The sequence below is a fragment of the Clupea harengus genome, chromosome 22, assembly GCF_900700415.2.
Source record: "Clupea harengus chromosome 22, Ch_v2.0.2, whole genome shotgun sequence".
NCBI classification, from domain to species: domain Eukaryota; kingdom Metazoa; phylum Chordata; class Actinopteri; order Clupeiformes; family Clupeidae; genus Clupea; species Clupea harengus.
Genome location: NC_045173.1, coordinates 23,108,399 through 23,133,902, shown reverse-complemented (window position 1 = coordinate 23,133,902; position 25,504 = coordinate 23,108,399). Strand labels below are relative to the sequence as shown.

The 25,504-nt window shown below is 41.8% G+C and overlaps 1 protein-coding gene across 2 annotated transcripts; it reads right to left on the bottom strand.

Moving 5' to 3' along the window:
• Positions 1-12,434: 12,434 nt before the first annotated feature.
• ptmab (prothymosin alpha b) lies at positions 12,435-16,195 on the bottom strand. 2 transcript variants are annotated; one of them, XM_031559546.2, is made up of 5 exons: positions 16,024-16,195; positions 13,711-13,776; positions 13,517-13,598; positions 13,224-13,312; positions 12,435-13,110 (listed from the first exon to the last, which is right to left on the bottom strand). In XM_031559546.2, exons 1-5 carry the CDS (start codon positions 16,072-16,074, stop codon positions 13,066-13,068), a joined length of 333 nt encoding a protein of 110 aa, XP_031415406.1. In that variant the 5' UTR covers positions 16,075-16,195; the 3' UTR covers positions 12,435-13,065. The 2 variants fall into 2 exon arrangements, with proteins under 2 accessions (XP_031415406.1, XP_012681853.2); XM_012826399.3 differs by having other exon boundaries at positions 13,517-13,601; positions 16,024-16,193.
• Positions 16,196-25,504: the final 9,309 nt, after the last annotated feature.

Here is a 25,504-nt window from a genome sequence, read left to right as displayed (position 1 = left end):
GCAGGTGCCTTTGTCCGACAAGGCAAAGCTGATTACCAGAGGCTGAGAGAACCAGAAATCCCTGCTCAACTGTGGAGATAAGCTGGCATTCACAGTATGCTGAGTACGTGCTTTAACCTCTAGGACCCTCCGTGTTTCATCCACGCTATGAAGTGAGATGAGCCACTGACTGGATGCTAGGTGTGGAGTTGAGACGACGATTTCTATCAATTTTGTCTGGCCACCATTCCACAACTTTGTCAATGACTGGTTGTTAGATATAAGCTCTGAATGCCGACTGTGGCTGTACGAGGGTTAACCCTAACCCTAACCCTAACCCTAACCCTAACCCTAACCCAAGGGCCAGCTCATCTGGTAGGGCAAGGTGTGTGGGAATCAGACTGAAAGGGCAGGAGTTCAGAGGGAGTGCAATGCAGTAAAACAAAAGGGGCGGTGCGGTTTGTGTACCCACCGCCCAGTGGGTGCAGTGAGGTAGCAGACTGCAGCGTCATTATATGGATCTGATAATTGGCACACTTAGTAGGGCTAATGAGGGAATAGCGCTGATGCCTGATGCAGGCTCACTGCGCACACAGCAAAACCATGGCATCATGTGAGTATTTATACATGTGCATATGTACATGGGCATGCATATGAGGCACTGAGGGAGCGACAGGGAAAGGGAGAAAGAGAGAAAGGGAGACTGACACAGAGAGGTAAAGAGAAAGACAGCGATGCTGTAGATTACTCAGGGGCGACAGTGGTACAGGAGGTAGAGAAGTCGGTTAGTAATCAGAAGGTTGCTAGTTCGATTCCCTGTCGAAGTGTCCTTGAGCAAGACACTGAACCCCTAATTGCTCCTGATGTGCAGTGTGCCATCAGTGTAAATGTAAAATGTGTATACATCCTTGTAAGTCGCTTTGGATAAAAGCGTCTGCTAAATGACTAAATGTAAAATGTAAATGTACTCAGAAATAGTACTGACACACTTTCAGTCAGGTTTCAGATTTGGGCATGACATTGAGATTAAAGTAAGAAATTGGTCCTACTTTTCTTATTCTTGTGCGGTTCAATTTCATTCATTTATACAGCACCAACATGGTCTCAGAGCCCAGGACACTAACGCCCCTCCCTGGAGCAAGCACAAGGTGACGGTGGCAAGGAAAAACTCACTTTTAACAGAAAGAAATGTTGAGCAGAACCCAGCTCAGAGGGGGGACTCATTTGCTTGAGGCAGGTCCGGTAGACGGATAGAAAGAGTGGGTGGGTGAGGGGGAGGAGGCAGGCAGATAAGGCATACATAGAATCAAGCAAATACCTCAGACAGACCTAGCATTAGCACACATGGGGCAGCTGTACAACTGACAGACATACAGGTTGCAGAATGTAGAAAGGGAGAAGTAAGATTATATGCCAGCATGGAAATATGAGTGATGGCAGCATGGATTGTTACGACCCTGTGGGTCTGGCTATGTATTTTTGCCTGTGTGTCTTGCAGGTGGGTTGGTGCGCAGTTGATTGGGGCTCTAATCCCATTGGGCCTATAGAAGTCCCGGCCCTTTAAAATGCGTCCGGGATTCCATCATACAGGGCTTGCTTTGGGGATCGCATTTTCTGTTGTCTGCCACCACTCGTTGCCGCTAGGCCCAGCCTCGGGCCTTGCCCGCGCCACTGCCATCATGTGCGCTACTCACCGGAGTGAGAGACCGGGAGAGAGTGCCAGGCTGTTGAGGCCTGTTTGCAAAGCCTTGTGTTTTTGCTTGTTACGTTATTTTTGAGCCTTAGTTTAATTATTTTATTCTTTGTCCAATAAATTCACGGTTATTTTTATTCCGTTGTCTGCCCGTGTTTTAAAATCTTTGTCATGTCCTAAAGCCCTAGACAGGGACGTAACATGGATATATAATATAATATGTCATAACAACCTATTGAGGATCTTTAATGTACTCACAGAGTTCCTATTAATAGAATGAGCAGATGATTGTAATCATATTAGCAGAGAAATTGATAGACTACAGACCCTTGTAGGTGCACCCCTGGTTGGATGTCCTGCTATGGACCTGAATTGAGTGGCAATTGGTAAAGAACACTGCAGTGTTGGCATTAACTACAACTTGCTGTTGTTGTCACCTTATTACGCCATTACATTACATTACATTTAGTCATTTAGCAGACGCTTTTATCCAAAGCGACTTACATATGTGCGACTTACAATGTATACACATTTTACATTTACACTGATGGCACACTGCACATCAGGAGCAATTAGGGGTTCAGTGCCTTGCTCAAGGACACTTCAACAGGGAATTGAACTAGCAACCTTCTGATTACTAACCGGCTTCTTTACCTCCTGCACCACTGTTGCCAATACACCATCTCTCACCACAGTGTCTGTCTGTCTGACCTGTTCTCAGAAGCAGTGATCCATTACCGGGCCAGACCCAGGCGAGCTATTACGTGCCAAGGCCAGTTGCCTCCCCGTTGGCACTTCCGGTGCTTGTTCGTGCCTTCTCAAGACTTCCTCTGGGCTTGGGGCCAGGGGCTTTTGGCCTGACAATTACCCTTGGGCCAAGCAGGGCTAATTGGTGTTTGAGGTGCGTCAAAGTTAAGAGAGGTTCAGTGCCAAAAGTTGTAACGTAGGCAATATCAGAATAATATTTGGTTTCCAAAATATTTCTGTTCTAAACTTATTCTGTTGTAGGTCGTAGGTGCCTGGCATCCTGACTTTAACATACATCTCAACTTGAACTTCTCAGTCGCAGGTGAGATGGGTGACGTTTACCCCAAGGCGGCATGTTATGGGCGGGTTTTAGGGCAATACTGCGGGGCTATCAGCCCGACAGTCGAAACGCAAATGGTTTTCTTCTAGCGGTTTGAAGCCCCGGGCCATTAGCCCCGGTTGGCCTGAAGATAGCCCAAGCTTGCACAGGCCCGATAGTGGAATCAGAGCTTGTGTGCACACACACACACACACACACACACACACACACATACACACACACACACACACACACACACACACACACACAGACAGACAGACACACACACACACACACACACACAGACACACACACACACACAGACACACACACACACACACACACACACACACAGACAGACACACAGACAGACACACACACACACACACACACACACACACACACACACACAGACAGACACACAGACAGACACACACACACACACACACACACACACACACAGACAGACACACACACAGACAGACAGACACACACACACACACACACACACACACACACACACACATAAACACACACACACACACACACACACACACACACACACACACACACACACACACACACCTGCTCCTCCTCCAGCTGGTGCCTCCTCTTCTCCTCCAGGCTCTATCCTGCTCTCAGTTCCAAGGGTGAAGAGAAAACTCATCTGGTGGTGAAGCTTTTGTTTTATCGAATATAAATATATAAAATTAGCAACAGAACTAATATCTTACCTGTTTTATCTTTTTATTTCTTAAATTCACTTAATTGTGCGTTATCTTATAAGCTGTGTGTGCTATATTTCATGATATTTTTGTGATTTTATTTTGTTACGGTTTTGCTGCTTCAGTGTTCTGTTCTGGCTTATGACGCATCATTAGGCCTTTTTTAATTGTGAAAGGTGTTATACGAATACAATTACAGTTTTTTCCAATCATTTTAGTTCTTGTACGTATACCATGTTCACATTCCCAAAACACTTAACACATGGAGCACACCAGTAGACCATGTGAACCAAACTGTGGGTACTTGCCCCTATGCTTAGATACAAATGCTGGCAATAACACCTTCTTCCAAAATTCATGGATACCTGTCCCAGTCAATGTTCATTACCAGCAAAACACTGTGGAACTACAGCATTTTTTACCAATGTTTAGATACTCTGTTCAGAACAGTTAACTTTCAGTTCAAAACCTTACCTACAGTAATTTAGATCACTGTAGATGGAAAGATGCTTTGTTTAGACAGACAAATTAAATTATATGCTTGAATAAGAAAAAGTATTCTTAATTTAGCAGAAAGTTTATTTAGATTATTTAGTTTGTTTTGGCTTGCAGACTTCTCACTATCTCTAATAGTAATAGAGTCTATAGAAGGCAAACATAGATGTAACTGTTCCTGAAAAGTTGTTTCCACTATTACAGTACTGCTCTTTATGTAAGTCATAGGCTATCAGTAAAAGACAGTTATTGAAGAATGCAATTCTTCTATTTACAGTAATTACAGTAAATTTGCCACACTCAATTTTGACATCTATTGTGAGAGGCAAACCGACATATCAACACTGTCTTCAGATACTTGGCTTGGATTGACGTATTTCCAAGATGCAATGCGGAGGAGAATGTTACCGTAAATGCGAGGTTCAAACATGTAAAAGTTTGACACCAAATGCAGAGGACAGAATGGATCAGCATTACTGTAGGGCTACAGCAGACTTCTAGTGGTATTACAGTACTTTGGTAGACTGTATCTTGTGTTGATGTATGTAATTTACTGCATTGGAAATACTGCAGTAAATACGTAGCATATTCATGCCTTTTTGTTGTAATGTAGTAAGCCTATATAGTGCAGTAACACATGCAATTCTAGCATATGGCTGTAATGAAACATATTGCAGCATTTTAGAATGATTTGTTTACTGTCATATTACAAACTTTATTACTGTAGTCCAAAGAAGTGTTTGTCTGTGTGTGTTTTTTCGCTTTTTTAAATGCAACACTACAGTAATCTATGCTAAACTGGAGGACACAGCAACATCTTATAGATGCAATTAGCAATTCTTCAAGTTGTTAGTGTTTTTTAGGTCATTCTACTCTGAGAGGGAACATGTGTTAAAGTTACGGCAGAATTGATTGTGGTGTGGTTGTTGTACTGCATTTTGCACCAAAAGTTAACTGATATGCAGAGGTGTGTGTCTGTAAAGCCCACTGTGTGAAGTGTTTGGGAAAAGTATCCATGGTATAGGTACAAGAACTAAAATGATTGGAAAAAACTGTAAATGGACAAGCCTTACTACTATACTGTTGTTAGAATGTGGCTACATATGCCCTGTCATACCCTCTTCCACTTATTGTTTGGGTTGGTTTGCAGAGTGGTGACTTTAAATTCAGCCTCTGCTGAGTCAGTCTGCATAGCCACAGAGCCCATGCTATGCTTCCACCCAATGCACACAGGTCGCCATTGTTGATTAAATGCTCACGAGGAGACACTCTCACACACACACACACACACACACACACACACACACACACACACACACACACACACACATAAACACACACACACACACACACACACACACACACACACACACACACACACACACATAAAAACACACACACACACACACACACACACACTCACTCACTCAAACACACGCAACCTTCAACAAGCAGAAGACCACTGAAGAAAGATAAAGGGACATTCAAACACACACACACACACACACACACACACACACACACACACACATACACACTGGGCATCTATCTGTCAAAAAAAAAAGAACGGACAGTAAGTGACAGCACTGTGACATCATGTGACGTTCCAGAATCAATGTCTGACCGGTTAGATGGAGACATTGATTCAACTCTTGCAGAGGAGATCGGGTCAGCATGTCACCCAACTCTGAAAAGCAGTGCTGCAAAAGCAGAGGGCTGTGGAGCTTTGACAGACAGTTCTACACAACAAAACGCCTGACTGTACTGTATCAGAGCTTTTCACTTAAGATTACAATACATGCAGTCTCAAGCTGAACGTTTCAGTCAGATAACAACCACCTCAGTGTGAACATTCAACACAAATTGAGAATGTAGAGAATTTATAAATATAAATCAGATATCATCAATAATGAGGTCATCATCAGCTCCTATGCAGTCCAAATTGGGAACTCACATTGGGTTCCTCTGTATCTGGGAACTGTATATCCAGATTTGCATTTAGAGGATCAGCAAATGCCTTGGACCAAGTCACATTTTAGAACAGTATACGTGAATGCACTGTACATCTTAATTGAGACACAGTGGAGGCTCTCTCTCTCTGTAGGTAAAGTCATGACCTTAGAATGCTGTCACTTACTGTCCGTTCTTTTTTTTTGACAGATAGATGCCCAGTGTGTATGTGTGTGTGTGTGTGTGTGTGTGTGTGTGTGTGTGTGTGTGTGTGTGTGTGTGTGAGTGTGTGTGTAGAGCCTCCAGGTGGGCTACAGAAACAGTTTCTTTGGCACTCCTCCAGTCTTTTATGTTGCCACTGTAAGCACAATTCTGTTTTTGTAGAACTCAGCTGATCCTACAGTTCCCTACCGTTTCCCAGGGTTACCCAGGCGACCGCCCTGAACTACACATCTTAGGGAGATTGTGCAAGAATGATGTCATCAGGAATCATAGCTTGTATTGGGATACAGCTGACAGAGATGCCTAAACACTGCCTCACATTTTCTTAGACATTTTCTGTTCCAGTCAGTATGCTTCAAGGACATGAAACTGATGAGATGAATGGTGGGATATTACTCTTCCTTGACACATCTCTACATAGCTGCCTTCCTTCGTGGCGCGTGCTTTCCCTCTTTTCACACAGGGACTGATCCACCCCATAGCTGTCTGATTTCCAGAGGTCACCGTGGACCTCACCTGCGAGTCTGACCTTTGTGACAGGCAGGTCTGCCATGCCTTAGTGCCCACTGAAGCCACACACACACACACACACAAATAACAACAGAGCCTCTCCATCATGCAGACAGGGTGCTGGCTGGAGGTTGACAGCCAGCCCGAACATGCAGAGTCTGTCACCAGGGCACTCCCCGAGCCCTCACACAGGAGCAGCCAAGTCTGGACTGGAGTCCACTGCTCGCTGGGTCACCTCTGGCACACTGACGCTGACAACTGGGGGCGAGTCTCTCACAGACAACAAGGCTTGGTTTGTATGCATTCCACAGACAAGCTGCCAGACAGTGACTCGTATTTCAATATTTAATGCTCTCACTCACAGAATGTGTGGCATAATACATGCACAGGGGGCCGAGTTTCAAAACATTACATTAATCTATCTAATGGGTGCAGATCAGGCTATTTGCCTGTTGTTAATAAAAGTAACTGAACTAAATGGGAAGCATCTGAATCTACAACAAAGGCAGAATTTCAGAGGATTTTTTTTTCTTTGCAAAGGAGATAAGAGACATCTGTTGGCCACATGCTGGAATCTCTCTAAAAATAAATCACACGGCGCAAAAGCCTTGTGTTCTGCATGAGACCAGTGTGATCAAACATTCTCTCTCGGCCAGAGGAATTTGGCTGAGCACAATTTTGTTTTTTCTGTTCCTCTTTTTACGACTCTCGCGCAGAACCTCTCGGTGTCCGAGTAAATGTATGATGCAAAGCGACTGCTGTGTCAACTCCGCAGAGAGGAAGCAGGAGAGGCTGCAGGTCAGAATCCGAGCTACACTTCCTCTTCTGGAGAGTCTTTGTGACAGTAGCCACTGTAAACCACACACCTTCAGATGAAGCTGAAAAGGACTTAGGGACCATCCCCTAGGCAGGGCCTACCAGGGCAGGGCCAAACAGCCTTGTGTGTGTGTGTGTGTGTGTGTGTGTGTGTGTGTGTGTGTGTGTGTGTGTGTGTGTGTTCCTTCATCCTCACCTTGATAGGCTCATATATGTATATCCACCAGCCAGGGGCACATCTGAACCTGGAGTTCCACCGCAGACAGACAGCCTTTGTGCATCAAAAGAGACACAAAACAAAAGGGGAGGCATCTGTTCTGCTCTTTCATCTCTGGGTGAGGTGCTGTGTGACATGACAAAGCCTCTCAGGAGGAGCTGGTCATCAGGGAAGAGACTGGAGCCCGAGCCCAAGGCCCAAGGCAGCCCTGTGTAAGCTGATTAACCACTGGAGCTGAGAGGAGGATCAGCGCAGGAGAAGCCGCATGCACAGGCATAAAAACCCCACACCTGCCAGGCTAGTTCTAACTATGTGGCCAAGATGGGTAGTTCAGAGAGCATAGCTAGTTTAAGCTGTGTGCCGTTAGCAAGTGATTGAAAGACTGGTTTATCCTGATATTCAACAGTTTTCAGAAATAATTGGCCTCATTGTAAAAAAAAATGTAAGTGCCCAAGTAAGGCAGTGTTGGTTTTTGGAATACTGCTACTTCACATGCGTGCACTTTTTGGTTTTTGGCTGGTGTCTAACCAACCCAAGTCTAAAGCATCAAGCAGATTATTTGAAGGACCACAATTTTACAAAATGCAGCAATCAAGGTACCTCAGCAGAGGCTTAGGTTGACCCTCTATTCTCTAAATGTGACAGCTGATTCAAAATAAAAACCTTTTTTCTGTAACCTCTTAAAACATAGGAATGATTTTTCCGTTCTGTAACTGACTTTATAAAAAGTGTGTTTGTCCTATGCTGACACCTGTTGGTTTTGACTGATTCAATACTGTCCTTCAATGAGGCAGGGCATTGCACAGCACAAAAGTGAAGAAAAATAAACAACATGAGGTGAAGTACTGAGCAACTCTGCCCCCTAGTGGTGATCTGACTGTACTATACAAATTAAGGGAAAATATACGTTTTACACTTTAGCCATTTTAGACATTTACACACTTTAAACATATGACTCATTAGGACTTAACTTTGTAAAGGTGTAAGGTAACATAGATACACAAACACACACACACACTCATTTTTGGGGTGTATTTGATACTTCTTCCCCAATCCCCCCAAAATCCAGGTGGACTATCACTGTGAATGCATTTAAAACAGTATTCAAAGAGCAATCAAAGTTCAGCAGCTTCTTATTTAAGTTTTTTGCCGTTGCTGCCGTTATTTATTTGCTCACAGCTGTTCAACCAGGTGCAGGAGGAAGAGACTCTATGTTGAAAAAAAGTATTTTGACAGATGACAGATTTTCAGATAGGAGACTCAAGTTAACTTCAGCAGCTTTAGAGACTCTACAAAAGCAACACAACAGAAGAATGTATATATATATATATGTGTGTGTGTGTGTGTGTGTGTGTGTGTGTGTGTGTGTGTGTGTGTGTGTGTGTGTTGTGTGTTTATATATATGTATATATATGATTTATTAATTTCTTATTCATGATCTGAAGTTTTAAAAACAATAAGATGTGATTATGATTTCACCCTTTTCCCCTATACCCCTTTGTATTATAGAACCTTAAAAGCTTCCAAGGTTGGACCATACTACCTTTCATTGCTATTTCCGTTTCGGATGAAAGCAGCAATTATGTGAGAACCTAAGAGCTACTCACAGGAGTTCCCCTATAGGGACTACACATGATGCAACCAACACACCATGTCCCTGAACAGCAGCTGTTGCTAGGTGAGGCCTAGCTATGTGGTTCACTGTGGGCTCAGTGGAGTCTTGAGTAACAATGAGGCCGGGGGAGAGGGGGTTAAGTTGTGGGGTGTTGTCAGTAAATGAGGACGGGGGGGTGCATAATAATGGTGCGGGGGGGGGGGGGGGGTGGTAAAACAGCAGGTCCTACCCCCCCCAGTACCCCTGCCCCCACCAACTCTTTCTTGAGGCCTTTTTTGTGTGTGATAGAACGGCTTGTGTCTTTGTTTTCAGTAGGGAGATGGCCACCTGCATTTGAAAATAGCTTTTAAAGCAATAATTTTAAAAAGGCCACATTTCATGTGTAATTATTATATTCATTGACGTAACACAATTGACTGAGAGATTTTAAAGATTTTTAAAATGGGAGAGTGAATTTGAAAAGTATTGATAATAATCAAACAGAGAGTCTAAGCCATTTACTCAAATGAAATACTGAGTAAATATAAGTACTTTTACGTGAATTGTGTGAGGGATATTAAATTATATCACATAAAACTGAATTTTGAATTGGCCATGAGGCTACATGCAATATCACCATTCACCACTGAGAGGCAGACAAGGCCTTATTACAAACGGGTGGAGGGAAACCATCAGAGCAGAAGGCTTGTTGTCAGTGCCTCTGAAGTCAACGCAGAGGTCCGCTACACGGTTTCGCACTCCCACGAACATGTCACTTGGTCACATTTACACAGACGGAGCCATTCAACTTCCAGTATATGTTTCATAACTCAGTCTACTCAATACCCTTCTCTACTGGTAAGAACTGAAAGCTCAATTGCTTGTGTCTGCTTGTATTTTAACCTGATTTATATGTGTCCATCATGTATAATGATTTATTTTTCGGTTTAAATGAATAGTATTTCGGACAGAGCCATGCTATTTTTGGCTACTAACTTATGTATAAAATATATAAACTGGAATTACACAATCAAATTGTGGTAATCTGCATTTATTATTTGATACTACTATACTAAACTGCATTGTACTGTTTGTGTTTTTGGACATATCTGATCTCTGAAAGTGAATTTCTTATCCTCTTATCTCTCTGAGAGTCACACGTGGTTTCACAGTGATCATTCACACCACACACATCATGGCAGACTGCACCTACGGTTCTCTGTCAAATGTGCACATGAAACGGGCAACTGTGCTTCCGGCTGAGCAAAATAAAGGATGAAGAAAACTAAAGTAGAGAACTCTGATGCCATTAGTTGTCTGAAAACGACTATGCACACTCTCATAGTCTCTGAGTGTGTCAGGTAAAACAGGTCAGTGGATTTTCTCGATCATCACAACAGTTTTGACTGTGGCTAAATCAAGTGGGCCTGTTGTGCTTCAAGAACCAACGAAGCCACATGTCTGACTTCCTGTCATCTTTTATTGTTTCATATCTAAACAGGTTTCAAACGCCTTGTAATACCTGTCCCCTTTCACTACCTTCCACCTACAGTGAACCAATAAGAAAATGACTCATAATGACTTATCAGAGCAAAGCATTGGGGGGCTCCGCTGAGTTTGGGGAGGAGTGATGATGAGAGCCTGAGGCTCTGCCCTCTGCCTCTGCCTCTGCCTCTGCCTCTGCCTCTGCCTCTGCCTCTGCCTCTGCCCTCTGCCTCTGCCTCTGCCTCTGCCTCCACAGCGGACCAGTTTAAACTTGACCCAGACAGCTAAGCCCCAAACTCTGACGGGGAGATATCCAATAAGCTTCCGCTTCCACTGCTGCATGCCAGGTCAACAACCCTCCAGTGCACAGCGCACACCGCCCAGTCACCACTCCTCACTATTGCTATGCAAACATCACAGATGTATCTCTGCTCGTTTTTACATAGAGGACACCAGAGATTAGGCATCAGCAATAACTAGTCTGTTAGAAGCACAGCCTCAAGTGGAGCTTGATTGAACACTTGATTTTTTGTTGTACTACATACCCATACATCTACATGGTAGCAAGTGTTAAACAATTCATGGAAAACCAAGTGTTTACATTTTACGTGCACTTTATGTAAACACAGGGTTTGCGTAGCTAATTCAGTTAGTCCAATTCCATTGATTCAGACTACACATTTCAAAATATTTATTTAACTGCTGATACAATAATTGTTCAGCTTATCTAATTGGTATTCACAGAAACACAAGTAACACATGTACCTCACCTTCTGAGGAGATTATGGGAGCAGGAGGTGCCAGACTGTGTGGCCTGCAGCTGCACAAAACAGCAGGCAACGCCTTAGATTGCATCTGGATGCAGGTTGCCATCTCATCTAGCACCGTGTGTTTGTGTGCCGTTTAAAGTTCCAGGAAGAACCCTTTTGGTCTGTTTCATTACCTGACGCATTATCATTTTACTGGGGAACCATAGCAACCAAACCCAGATTCAAGAAAATGGGAGCTGATAAAAATGTATAGTGATGATGTCGTGATCAAATGTGCCAGTGCAACATTAGCAGAAGTATGTGACAAATATCTGTAAAAAAAAGTACAACGCATTTATCTCTTCACCATCAGGCCCACTCAACTATATCTTCCATATTTATCTATATTTAGCTTGTACAAGAAGGTGTATGACCACTCTGGAAAAGTATCTGACAAGTTATTGCAGTACTATGATATATTGTAAAAAATATTATACATTCATAGTTTATTTAATAATTTATAGAGATGGTATGCACATGTTGTTGCACCATGTACATTGTTCTATGCATCTTAGGAGTTCTACATGGAGTGGAGTTATGTGAGGGGGGGGGGGGCGATAGAATACCTATATGCACTAAGAGAGTAGAGTAATTCCCTCCATCAGATCAAAATCTAAAAATGGAATTTAAACATGGTATTCATGTGTGAAGAACTGTAGCCAGAGAGAAATTCTAAAAGGAAGTTGTAAGAATTAGCACCATGCCTCCAAGACTACTCTAAGTCCAACTCCTTTCCAGTTTGTCGTTAGCGGCCTTCTCCGCTCTGTGCCTTCCAGACAGTACCATCAACTTTAAATTTAAAGCGCTGACAAATACAAACACCTGCAGCAAGACCCTTTCCCCCTGTAAAGATGAAAAAAGGTAAACATCTTGTACAACTCACAAAATAAAAGGTTTATTGTTGAACAACAAACTTCACACATACATTAAAAAGGACCAGTTTAAACAAAAACTGCCGACAAAAAAAAGAACACAAAACAAGAAAAGTAACTCCTTTTCTTTGGCCCAACCCCTCTCATACAAACAAACAAACAAACTAGTTATGGTGCAACTAGTTATGGTACAACAAAAAAAGGTTCATACATAAAATTTCCTGGAATGCTCTGAATTCATTGCTGATTTGTACATGTTCTGTTATGCTGAAACTGAGACATGGTCAAACAAGTTATATTTCATACAGAAGCACCGATTTGGTCACGGAGATCATGATAAAGTGGCTGACCTCATAACAATATGTACAAAAATATAAAATGTAAATAAAAATACAAACAAATTTCGGTTTTATGTTTGCCGTTGAGTATGTTGAGACACTTGTTGGAATCTGTCATGGTTCTCCCTGGAGAAAAATTTTGCAGTCGGGTTGGTTGAGCACGGATGGTGAACTTGCTTGATGATGACCATGTTTTCATTTGAATGTTTTATGTCTTTTCTGAGTTCTGTCCTCAAGCCCAACTGTGGAACTGAAGAGGAGGCTTCGAACAGTTTAGCGGGACGGAGGAGAGCTTTAGTCGTCGTCGTCAGTTTTCTGCTTCTTGGGGTCTACGTCATCCTAATGAGGGAAAGTGACAAATATATATAGTATTAAAGTCAAACAATGAGATAGGGCCATATACCATTTAAATATCTTGCTTCATAAGGTTATGTTCAATGAATGCCTCCTACCTCATCATCATCTTCGTCATCATCCTCAGCTGCCCGTTTTGTGCCACCACCAAGATCATCGTCGTCTTCCTCATCATCTTCCTCATCTCCTATTGGGAAAAGGATACAAAGTTTTAAAGACATATTAGGATACTGTTCTAGGCAGTCCTCCAGATGGAATCCTTTTGAGACTTTATGGCAATTCTGGTCATTCTCTTGCTTGCCATTGACATTTCTGTATTGTATCTTTACAGCCAGCATAATACGCATTTACCAAAACTAAATATTGCACACAAATTTGTTTTCGCACATACCTTCCCCATCTTCATCCTCGTCCTCTTCATCCACTTCCTCATCATCTTCGTCATCTACTTCTGGTTCACCATTCTCCTCGTTCTCCTTTTAGGGAAAAACATCCTTACTACTGGGACTGTTTGCATGCATCATTTAAAATGAAAAGAAATGAAGTCTACAAGTTCAGCATGCTGCACGCATCCAAAGGACCTACCTTGCCATTGGTGGCGGCATCCTTTCCATTCTCCTTCTCTTCCACGAGCTTCTTCTCTTTCAGATCCTGTGACAAAACACAAATTCCACATTGGTCTTGAGTAACCCAAGTAAGCTGACACTGCACAAGAAAGTGGAAGCAAACCATTTCTTTGTGTATCATTACAAGTTAAGGGAAGGGATAATACGTTACAATTATGCTCGATTTAGACCTAATTTGTGACGTTGGTAACACGCCCCCTCCACACGAGGAGGGCGGGGGAGGAATCTCACACATCAGGGACTCTCGTCATTGGTTAGAAAGACTTACTGCCTGGTGCCACTCAATGCTTCAATTCCGATTCCCGCCTACTTCAACCGATGTTAATGCTTTGTAATCTGATACACTGATGTTGAGATACCATGGGTATTGTAGTTCAGCGAGTTGTGTGAGCACTATATACTTCTACGAAGACACGCCCGGGGAAAACACTGCAACTCCCAGAGTACCCAAATAATTTATTTAAATACCTCAACGGGGCACACTGATGCAGAACCAGCAAGAGGTGAATTGAGAACGAGCTTCGAGACAATGGGACCAAAGCGTGGCCGCAGAAACTTACGTCCTAAATAAACGGATTCGTTTATATGTAGGCTAAATGTTATTTAGGTCGCTCGAGGAGACTCCCAAAACATTTCAAGTATTTAATAATCGAAGCATAGCCTAAACGTATTTTTTTTAAGGGTGCCTACTAACGCGTCTTCAAACCAGTGTTGTGTATTCACATACGCAGCAAATGGTTTAAATCAATTCTTTTATAGCCTATAGTCTAATCTTCAGCCTTTAAGCCGTTTATAAGCTTCCTCGCGTGGTACCGTCTCCTTGAATTAGCCAACACGGTGGTTCCTACATAAGTAGACTTAACTTGAGTGAAAACATTATTTGCATCGCCATTTAAATGGTGGTTTTGGTAAGGAAGGTACGTCGCGGTTTCTTGTGTTCATTTACAAATGTATCGGTTTACCCATCATCAGTCTATTGCTACGAGGTAGCACTTCGCTTCAAGCCGTGGGTTACTCAAGGGTTAATGTTTAGTTGATAAGGTCATTTTTGATATAGCCCACCCGCTGAGACAAGAGGTACTATTACCGAAAATAGCACCCGCGACTCGGTTGTTTTACGCGTTCAGCTTTGTGATGATTAACGGTTTTAAATGCATACCAAATAACGCAAACATGTCACCTTTACGATCAACTCCATTCGCAATTTTAGTCGCAGTACACAGTTCTTTAAATTGGGTAGGCTCAAATAAATCTGCAGCACTAAAAGTCTAAGCCTTTGAACATGTAGTCTAAAAACCTGCTTTCCATGAAAATATTTAAATCTCATAAAAACACTCATCACTTCAGAAAGGTATGTACCCCAGTTGAGCCTTCAGGCTACAGTTCCGATTCATTCTGTAATTGTGAGGCATTCGATTCGTGTAGCCATACGAATAGCGCTCCGAAGCAATGAAATGTCCTCGTACCGAGGCTAAGGCGCAAACTAATGTGATGTTAATGTTCCAAATAAAACAGTGTTCAGTACCACTTACAGAAAACGACATCGAACACTAAATGTCTACACTAAATGTCAAAACGAACGTGGAGTGAAAAGGGGATGAGAGCGCATCAATCATGTCAAGGCTGTAGGCTTCAGTCACGGCCGGGGAAAACCGGCAAAAGTTGTTCATCTTCCGCGCAACGCAGCTTCTCAGTAAACAGTCGTATTCATTCCAAATAATGCAATATTTCTGACAGTGTATAGACATGTGACCGACCATCCAAAAACAATGCCGAAATTACAACCGCTATACTAGTCTTGATGCTGGAAACTGTGACAAAGAACATCTATGCACACGGTCTCATTATAACGCCATTATAATTCATATTCGGGGCAATCAGGAGTAGGCCTAAATCAACTAAACATCACACAATAAGTAAATGTGGTAAGATCGAAATCTGCAGTGTTGGTGTTTAAGAACACCCGACACGCTTGTATAAACAAAGAACCCGCGCAGACTGTTACACTACGGACAATGAAAGCAAGGCGAATGGGTTGTATTTGTCAGAAGCAAGATAGTTACAGTGAATTGATCAGTAGAACGTTGAATCACTTTCGCGCAAACAGCATTCTCACTATGTTCAGGCCGAATGAAACTTGAACATTCACAGGTATCCTTTACAGTTTCAATTTATAATTACAGAATAAGGCTTGAACACAAAAAAATCTGGTTTACGGAACCCGTGAAAATTCCTCTATTATAGGTATAGTACATTATGTTGGAAGCCTTACCTTTGCGGAGATTTCAGTTGCAGAATCTACTTTAGACTTTGTGTCTGCCATGGCTTATGCTAAATTTCAGTATAATACAGGACACAGAAAACAAAAGTATAATCCACAACCAACCCGCTGTAGATCACTGTTAATGTGGCCGTGCTTTCGGCATGCGATAGAGGAGGCTTTAATATAGACTAGTGGGCGGGGTGAAAAGGCAGCAAGGTCTACATGGTTGGTCAGAAATCCCAAATAGGTGTGTTTCGTACGCGTTGAAGTGGAACAATGGATAGTGTTTCCAAACCGAGATGACACACCTCTCAACAATCTCCTCTGCGTTTGACCGTTGCCAAAGACAGCGCAAGAGTTCAAAGCAAATTTGTACTTCACCAATATCTACCATTTCCCCTTGACATTCGTGACACCATTTAGACTAAAATGTTAAAAACCATCGATGTTTCAGTTTTGACTGAACTGAAGCAGCAACCAATAACACGTTCACTTGTGTCAAACGATGATGTCTCAGAAAGGGTAGCCTACTTCAACTAATCTTGTAATACAGAATATGTTCGCCTTTGCAGTGATTATGATTTGAGGTCAATTCCGAAGTCATTAACTAGGGTATTTACAACGGAAATAGCGTAGACTATGTATGAATACACTCGGTAGGCTGCTCGGAAGGCGGGTATTTTTTCCACATACTCTACACTAGACTACTGCCCCGCCCCTTTCCGTGAATTTGTAATCAAACTCTTCTAGATGCGTAAAATACAGCCTACGCGCGCACGGAAGTCTTCAATCTCGTATTTACACCCATATCCTTAATAAAGGTTTGTTTCTCATAACCGGTCTGTTCAGTATTTACACAGTAAGCCTAAATCAAGAAAGGGGAGAAAATCTTTCTTTCAACCCAGTTAAAATAACAAATAATTTAGGCACATATCGTCTTCGACCGTTTAAAACGCGTAACGTAGTAGCGATTACTAGACGATGATTAGCATGCAGGACGAAATTCAGCTTACGCAGATCTAATTAATAATTGTCCTAGCAATGCATATGGCGCAGACAAAGCACTTGATGCAACCGGTTCAGACCAAGGGGGAGGGGAGAAGAACTGTTAATCATAACCTACATTCAAATTTTACTTCGGTGACGGTATGTTTGCATCTAACACCTTTGATTGGTGGGAAAATCGAGTAAACAGAGATTTGACGCTTTGCGGACTGCTATTGGGTAGAATACACGTCAACCAAAAGGGGCTATATAGTAGCTAGTAAAGCCTGGAAAGTGGATCAGTGCACGGCTTTGACGCTACATGTTTGCCGAGTGGAGGTTTTGATTTGAGGTCAGTGTCCGTGTTTTGCTCCTAATATTAAGCCAATAAAAGGGTTACGAGAAATGTTTTTAAATTAGCGTTATACCGTAGGCAGGCCCACCTAACACCTACTCAACTAGTTCCTCAAATTACCGGAACAGAAAGTAAAACTATATTTACAGCAGAGGCATAGATGTTTCTTCCTGTTGTAGGTCAAGTATGTGAACAGCAAACCTGCAGACCTAATATTCAAATTAGTATGTAAAAACGAATCTTTATTACTTTTGAGTTGAGATCAGGATTAAGCCTGATGCCCACTGAATAATAGCTTCTCGCTCTGTCTCACTTTCAGGTATAAATACACACACACACTTTATAGTGTAGGCCTCGAGCTGACAAAAGATGGTGGCAAAGAGAGCAGCTATCTAACCTTCCTTTTTTAAAACTCACATTATGTCTTGAGATTGACCAAGAACATGGCAGGATATTTTAACCTTTCTTCTCTGAGAGCGCATATATATATATATATATATATATATATATATATATATATACACACATACTGTATGAAAAGTGGATCACTGACTTTATAGTAAATCACATTTTGAAACAATACATGTCCATCACATTTCTAATTATGAACTAGTGTGAAAATGGCCAGTGCTCCAGATTCTCTGCCTTCCCCGTGCATTGCCCCAGGCAATTTGACTCGTGCCGGAAATGCAACAACACACAGAACACTTCCTCATGAGTAGGCAATGAACGTCCACGCATGTGAGAACTTGTCACTCTGATGGAGTTGAAGACTCAGCGATGTTGCCCTGCTGGAGACTGCCTAGCTCCCTGGATATCATCCAGAGATAGGTGAAGTGTTAATAGCCCATGCTGTATGCTCGCTGACCCAGACATGGGGAGCATTTTCATCCAGACTCTCATAAATATAAGAGCATCTGTGCATGTTCTCATACAGACTGGTGCTGTCTCATACCATGTTGGGGGGTGTGTGTGTGTGTGTGTGTGTGACACATGCGTGTCCTGTTGAATTAATATAACTGATATCATATAGTTCTGATTTAAAGAAGCATTATGGTGTTTTGGTCTAAAACTACTTATCTAAAAGCATGCAGAAACTTTGCAAACACCATCAAAAGCCAAGTTTTAACATGCTAACTGGCTAACCTCTCTGCCATATTGTTGGTGATGTCGTGCTGTGAGCGCTTTACTTACCTTTGTGCAGTGTGTTCTGACCTGAATCACAGAACTGCATAGTTTAACATGATACCAAAAATGAGTTGCTCATGCTTTAATCTGATCCTTTCTAAACTGAACCTTCATTTTAACCAATGGGTTAAATAGAGTGTCCTTGGTCAGTGGTTTGAATGTTTTAGCCATACATTCAGATGTAACAGGACGTGCATGATTATTAGGTTCATGTCAAATCATTCAGATGTAACAGGACGTGCATGATTATTAGGTTCATGTCAAATCATTCAGATGTAACAGGACGTGCATGATTATTAGGTTTATGTCAAATCATTCAGATGTAACAGGACGTGCATGATTATTAGGTTTATGTCAAATCATTCAGATGTAACAGGACGTGCATGATTATTAGGTTTATGTCAAATCATTCAGATGTAACAGGACGTGCATGATTATTAGGTTTATGTCAAATCATTCAGATGTAACAGGACGTGCATGATTATTAGGTTTATGTCAAATCATTCAGATGTAACAGGACGTGCATGATTATTAGGTTTATGTCAAATCTCAAATGCAGAGAGTCAGCATGGGTACACATATGCTTGTTTTCTAGCTCATGAAGAGGAAGCAGAACCACGAGTTTTGGATGGTGGGCTACCAGTTGGCAACTTCCTTTTAAATAGCTGGTAAGCCCAGGGGTCTGTGAGGATACATTTTCATAATAAAAGTCATTATCTTACACAGAAGACAGACCAAAAACTCTGCGAGAGAAAGAGAGAGAGAGAGAGAGAGAGAGAGAGAGAGAGAGTAAATATTGCAGGAGGAAGGTTGTTACTGCTATGTGCCAAACAGAAGACCTTGAATTGAATAACAGCCAACTCCTGTGTGGACATAACATTCAGCATTTTGTCCCTGTCTACTCTTTCAAACATCCATGACAGTATCTATGCATGAGGGATCCATTATCTTCATTGACGCCGTATAGAAATCTGATACTGTTTCTCTTTTAAAATCTTCCCTGTAAAAATAGCTTTCCCTTTAAAAAGTGTCTTTAAATGATCTTTATACAACTTTTGCAATATAATTGGATCATTCAAGGAAATGTAATATCTTTACAGACGGTCATTTTCAGTGAAATCATATAGCATAACTGCATACGTTTAGTCTGTCACATGGCATCTAATACGCAGTGTGTGTGTGTGTGGGGAAACCCCCGTGGGAAGATGAAGGCTTGTTTGTGAGAAATTGCAACCAATGGCACTGAGCACTTGGCCTATGGAATTGACTAATAACACGCCTCACATTAATCTCTGAACTATAGTTGTTATTGTTGTTGTTGTTGTTTTACCTATCTGAAGAGAGTTATAGGGATTGAGTATGGTATTTTTCACATAGCAAAGCATTGTGGAGAGTTACATGAAGCTAATCGGAGCAGCTGCACCCTCCCTCCTCCCCCTGTTTGGTAAGAAAATAAATCGCATTCATATAATATGAGCCAAATTTGCCCAGGTTTTGCACTTGTTATGGCTTGTGAAAATATGGAGATTTATCTGACAGTGAATCACAATTCCTCCAGTCATTGCATTCGCCTTGTATAGTACCCATATGGCCCTTGGTGATGAGAGGAAGGGATATGTTTTTTTGAATGTGTATTATACATCACTGTTTACCTCAGAAGCCAGAACTGCTACTGTCACCTAGACTTATAGATTTATTACCCACACGGGTCATGTCAGGTGTGCAGGGGTGGAAATGTGGATGCGTGTTTTGTCAAAAACCCTTGGGGTAAGAAAGGTAAAGAGCAGAGAGGATAGCTCATAGCAACCTTTCTGCCTGTTCAGTATCTTGATGTGAGTTCAACAAAGCTATTTTGGCAATAATTCAAATTCAATGTTTGCTTTTCAAATGTTAAAAACAACTAACTCACCTTGTTGCGTTATGTCCGTAAAACTGCTACAATAGTAACTGTTATAGCATACCTTGAATTTTGATGTGGGGAAATAGAATGTTTTGTAGTAGGAAGTTATCCTTTAAAAGCCATTCTATGACACAATGTAAGGTGAAAACATTAGTTTTTCAGGCTTAGTAGTCACATTGTTGTGAGACTATGCTAAACCTATCACTGTTTTTTTTTTTTTTTTCATATCAGTAAGTCACTGGATGAGTTTTTAAAACTTTATTTTGTCAGCCTTTAAGGGCTGACATTCTAAATCCTATTTGTAATGCAGAAGTATATGCATCTCATTCTGAAATGGAGGGAAATACCTCAAGTGGTGTATCTAGATGGCGCTGAAGTTCACTGTTTTTAGTCAAGGGGGAAAACCAGCATGCCAGCTCATCATATAAAACCACAGCAGTCACTGAGCTGAGGTCAAAAGCCAGAGACGTATCTAACACTTTCAAAACACACAGCCAGTCCCATTCAAGCTGCATATTGAAGCACTTGAAGCATCTCTTTTCACTTCCTTGTTGTCACATTCAAGGTAAGACCTTACGGTTATAGCTTGTGATATGCAATTATCACAAGTTTCCACTGTACCATGTGTATTGCTGTCAGGCGTAGGATGTGGAACATCACTTTTAAAACCATAGCAGCTTGATTTGCTGGGAAGGAATCATCGGTTCGTATCTGTAACTAAAATATGACATGTGTATCATTACTGGAATGCGCATTATTTCCCCTTGGTCTAAATAGGCTTGGAAAGTGTCATCCTTTGCTTGAAAATCTTATGAGAGTTACTAAGGCCAAAACAATAAAAGTGAAAGAATGTAATTGCAAGAGACAGCCTAATTAAATGTAAAGTATATTCAGTATATAAATGTCAAGTATAAATGTTTCCCAGCTGTCAGGTGTGATAATATGTAATCATATGTGTAGTATTAAAGAAATGAACCTGTCCTTCCCAGACTCAGAATAATCTTGTATCTAAAATCACGATTTACCGGGATATTTGACAGTGCAAATGTTAATAGGGTACCAATGCAGTTAGAATAACAAAAATAAAATGTCACAGTAGACTGCTGAAATGGGTGTGGCCTGTTCTTACTGAACTGGAGATATGACATGCTGATGCTTGGATGTGGACATGTGCGGTTTCAGCTCTATCTCACACTGGGCAGGTTTTACCCCAGAAGGCCTTCACAGCCCCGTGTTCACTTTCAGCCCTGACTGTATCATTTTTCTCCTTTCCCACCCTCTACTACACCTTCTTCAAAGTCTTACCACCATGGAGCAGGGATGCAATCCAGCGCCACCTTATCTAAATGTGAGCTCACTATAGCACAGAATGGGAGGCTGTTTCCTCTGTGTTCCCTCGTGGCAGAAAATGTGTGTGCCTGAAATGTACATATACATGCCCCGTTTCTTGTATTTTTAACGTCATATTTTTCCCTGTGAGTAAAAACAGGAAATGTGTGATGTTTCATAAAACCTTCATTTTGTTGTGACGTTTGAGTAATACTTAACAAGACTGCCCACAAGACTCAATTTTTCTCAGTATTTACCACAGAGGAAGCTTCACACATTTATTTAAATGATCTGCTAAATATGTCACGCTACCCTCATTATAACTATATGACCATCTAATCTGTCTTTTACATAACCAAGACATAAGTTTGAGCTTTTACTGTCAATGTTTTCATCTTGTTGAAATAATACAATTTTATAAAAACACACATCAATATGATTTCTGGTGTTGTAATCATTTTGCCAGTTTGCCTTAGATTGCTTTGTGTCATAGATACTAACTACAACCTTCTCAGCAGTAGCTATAGTGGACAAGGGTCATAGTGAAAACTGTCTGCTGCCTTTCATTCTGTCATGGCCTTTTGCACTCTGTCATTGAGCCGACATATTGAACCCAAAACACAATAAGTGACTGGCAGAGGAAGGTTTTAGTGTCAAGGATTAACACTGTTACGTACTGTTTGAGTGAATGAAATGTACCATTGTCCTGGTGTTAAAAGCAAATTCCAGTCACCCTGTATAGCAAGACTAAGTCCTTAACTCTATGCCTTTATTTACTATCGCACACAGGAAGCCCAGTGGGTCAGTTTGTGTGATCACTGTCTAACGAGCAGAGAACTGAACGCCATTAAAAATCTAGACAGTGTCTTGTCTGACTTGTCAGTGTCTTGAGATGGTTATGTGTAAATGAGTCTCATAAAAAAAAAAAAGAAAGAATGATGGTGTCATTGTGTGTTTAATGTGCCATGTTTGCCACTACAAGTTAACCAGAGTATGCAGATGTACACACTTGCACACAAGGTTTGCCCCCCCCCCCCACCCCACACACACACACTCTCACACTTACACACACACTTAAGTGAGTGAGGTCACTGTGTAGCAGATGTCATTCTCGGGACCAAGTGCTCTAGCCTTTTATACCTGATTAAATATTCATCACATCACTCAGGGAGATAGGATATTGGACTCCTCTTCACCAAACACTAAATGTACCCCATCATCTTTAGCTATGGTTGCTCTCTGGCACTAACTCCAATATATACACCATTTCTTTCGCTGTCATATTAGTTATGAGAACAGAAGATGGCCTTTACCTTAGGTGTGACATGATCCTAGTGCCCTACCTCTCATGTATTTGTCTCCACATCAATCAGTATCATGCCACATTAAGTGGAAGGGAATCATAATGAACTTGCAGAGCAAAATGAGGAAATGGTTAAAGGCCGAGCTGAACCTGCTTTGTTATCTTTATCCTTTGCCAAATAAGTTAATGGTTTTCTATCAACTCAAACTGGAATGGGGGTGGTGCTTGCAATGAACATGGGCTGTGGGACTTTGCTCACCGGTTTACCTCGAATGAAACCCAAATTAAACAAAATTTCTTCATCACAGGAACGTTTTTTGATCCAGGAGAGTTCATGTTTTATAACATTAACACATTCACAGGATTATTTCTGTTCAAGCCCAGAGTCGTACATAGTTCTGTGAAGATTGCTTGATTGTAGATTGTATCTTTGACAAATAAACACACTGTGATGGCAATGATTATTGTTGTTTTATTTGCTATTTGTCGAAGGAAGGCAGGATGACAAAGTTCATAGCACAAATGCTGGTCTCAGACCAGCCAGTGTGGCTCTGTGGAGGTTGTAAATCTGATAAACCCAACAGGCTTCTAGATGGATAGCTCAGATTTGTTTCCTAAGCCTGCAGGGAGGGAGATGACAGAAGCTCAATTCAAAACCCTCTGGTACCCTCTTGTGGTGATACTGGATAAGACATATCTACAGTGGTACATTCACCGTACCCTCAATCATTTATTTGAAATGACATAGAAGCGGTTGGACTGGTCTACCAGGCACTGTAGGTTATGCATACAGATCACATCTTGCATTGATATTACCATACTCATGTGTGTAGGTTAACTGAACAGGTCTGCACAAAACAGACCCTTAGCAATGCTGCACAGATTAGTTATTGTTACAAATAACTAAATAAGCAATTGTGGAATTGAAATGCTACTAAGACAAGCGTATAACTAACACACATGTTCATCCATCAACATCTGTAATTTGTTTAACACTTTGCCAATCAATCTAGTATAAACCGGTTTACACAGTATCACAGAGAAATGTCGTACTTATTTTAACTACTTTTAACTGGACAGAACAATCAGAGATGTGTAGTACTTACTGCCATCTAGTGTCTCAAAATGTGTTCTGCCTCTCGTTCTCTCTCTCAGTGTGTGTGTGTGTATGTGTGTGTGTGTGAGGGTGGGCATGTGTTTTGTGACCACCTTTGGATGTGGAGGCCCAACTCTAAAATGTAGGCCTTGCGTAAAGATGCATAAGCAGTGCATAGAGGAAGTTCCTACTCTCCGTCAGCAAGGTCAAAGTTCCATTCAGATAGGTAAGGGCAGCCTTTTACTCAGCCTTGGGAATTGAGTCACATGAAGCCATCAGATTTACTTTCATTTAGGTTTAGGATTTGTGTGGGTTTGTAAATACATGAAAACAATCAGGTTAGCTGGAATGATATTAAGAGATTCAGAGACCACCAATTTATTTATTTATTCTTGCAGGGCGTACAGGGCTATCTGTTTTGTTTGGCAAGGATGAGAGACAGCATTTCTATTTCCTCTGTGTGAGTGAGATGATCTGTTTGAGAGGGGACAGTCAGGCTAATCAGTGGGGCATATCTAAAATGTCTGGGAAAAGAACAGGGGCCCCCTCTGCTAAAACAATGTCCAATACAGCTTTCGCACTGCAGGGGCTGCACCTCCCCGAATATTCAATTGAGCCAGCTTGTCTTCACAAAGGCAAAATCATGAAACCAATTCACCTGCTGGGGGGTCATAGTTGGCCTTTCCATTTCAAAGTCCTGAAGGAGGGTGAAGTGCCAGTTCATTGTCATGCAACTTGTGGGATAGTCACAGGCAGATATAGGTGGTCGATGCCCCTAGGATTCATTACATTGGTCTCCTCTGCTTCAACCCCAGTAGGAAGTGCACTAAGGCACAAATGTGTCCCCTATAAATTATCTGAATAGGGAATGGCCTTGTTTAGCAATATGAAATAGTTTAGCTATATGAATCCAAGGGCATACATGCTTTCGCGCTTTCGCGCACGCACGCACGCACGCACGCACACACACACACACGCTTTCCACACTTAAGGTCACACAGGAAGGGAGAACAGGCTACATGAAGTGTAGACACACACACACACACACACACACACACAACCAGTAGTGTTCAGACCACAAACAGCCATCCTTTGGTGGCTGTTTTGAACATATCTCCTCCCCCCCCCCCCCCCCCCATTCTTTTGGGTTGAAGCTATCCACCAGAGCACACCCTACATCCTTCTCTAACACCAGCGTTGTGGAGAGTGCCTGGGTGAGCATTTCTTTTCTCAAGGGTAACAGTGGCTCCCCCAGGAGGTGTAGAGTGTAAGTGACAGCCATGACACCATGATCACACGGACATGTTAACAAGGGCTCCGGAGACAACCATAGAC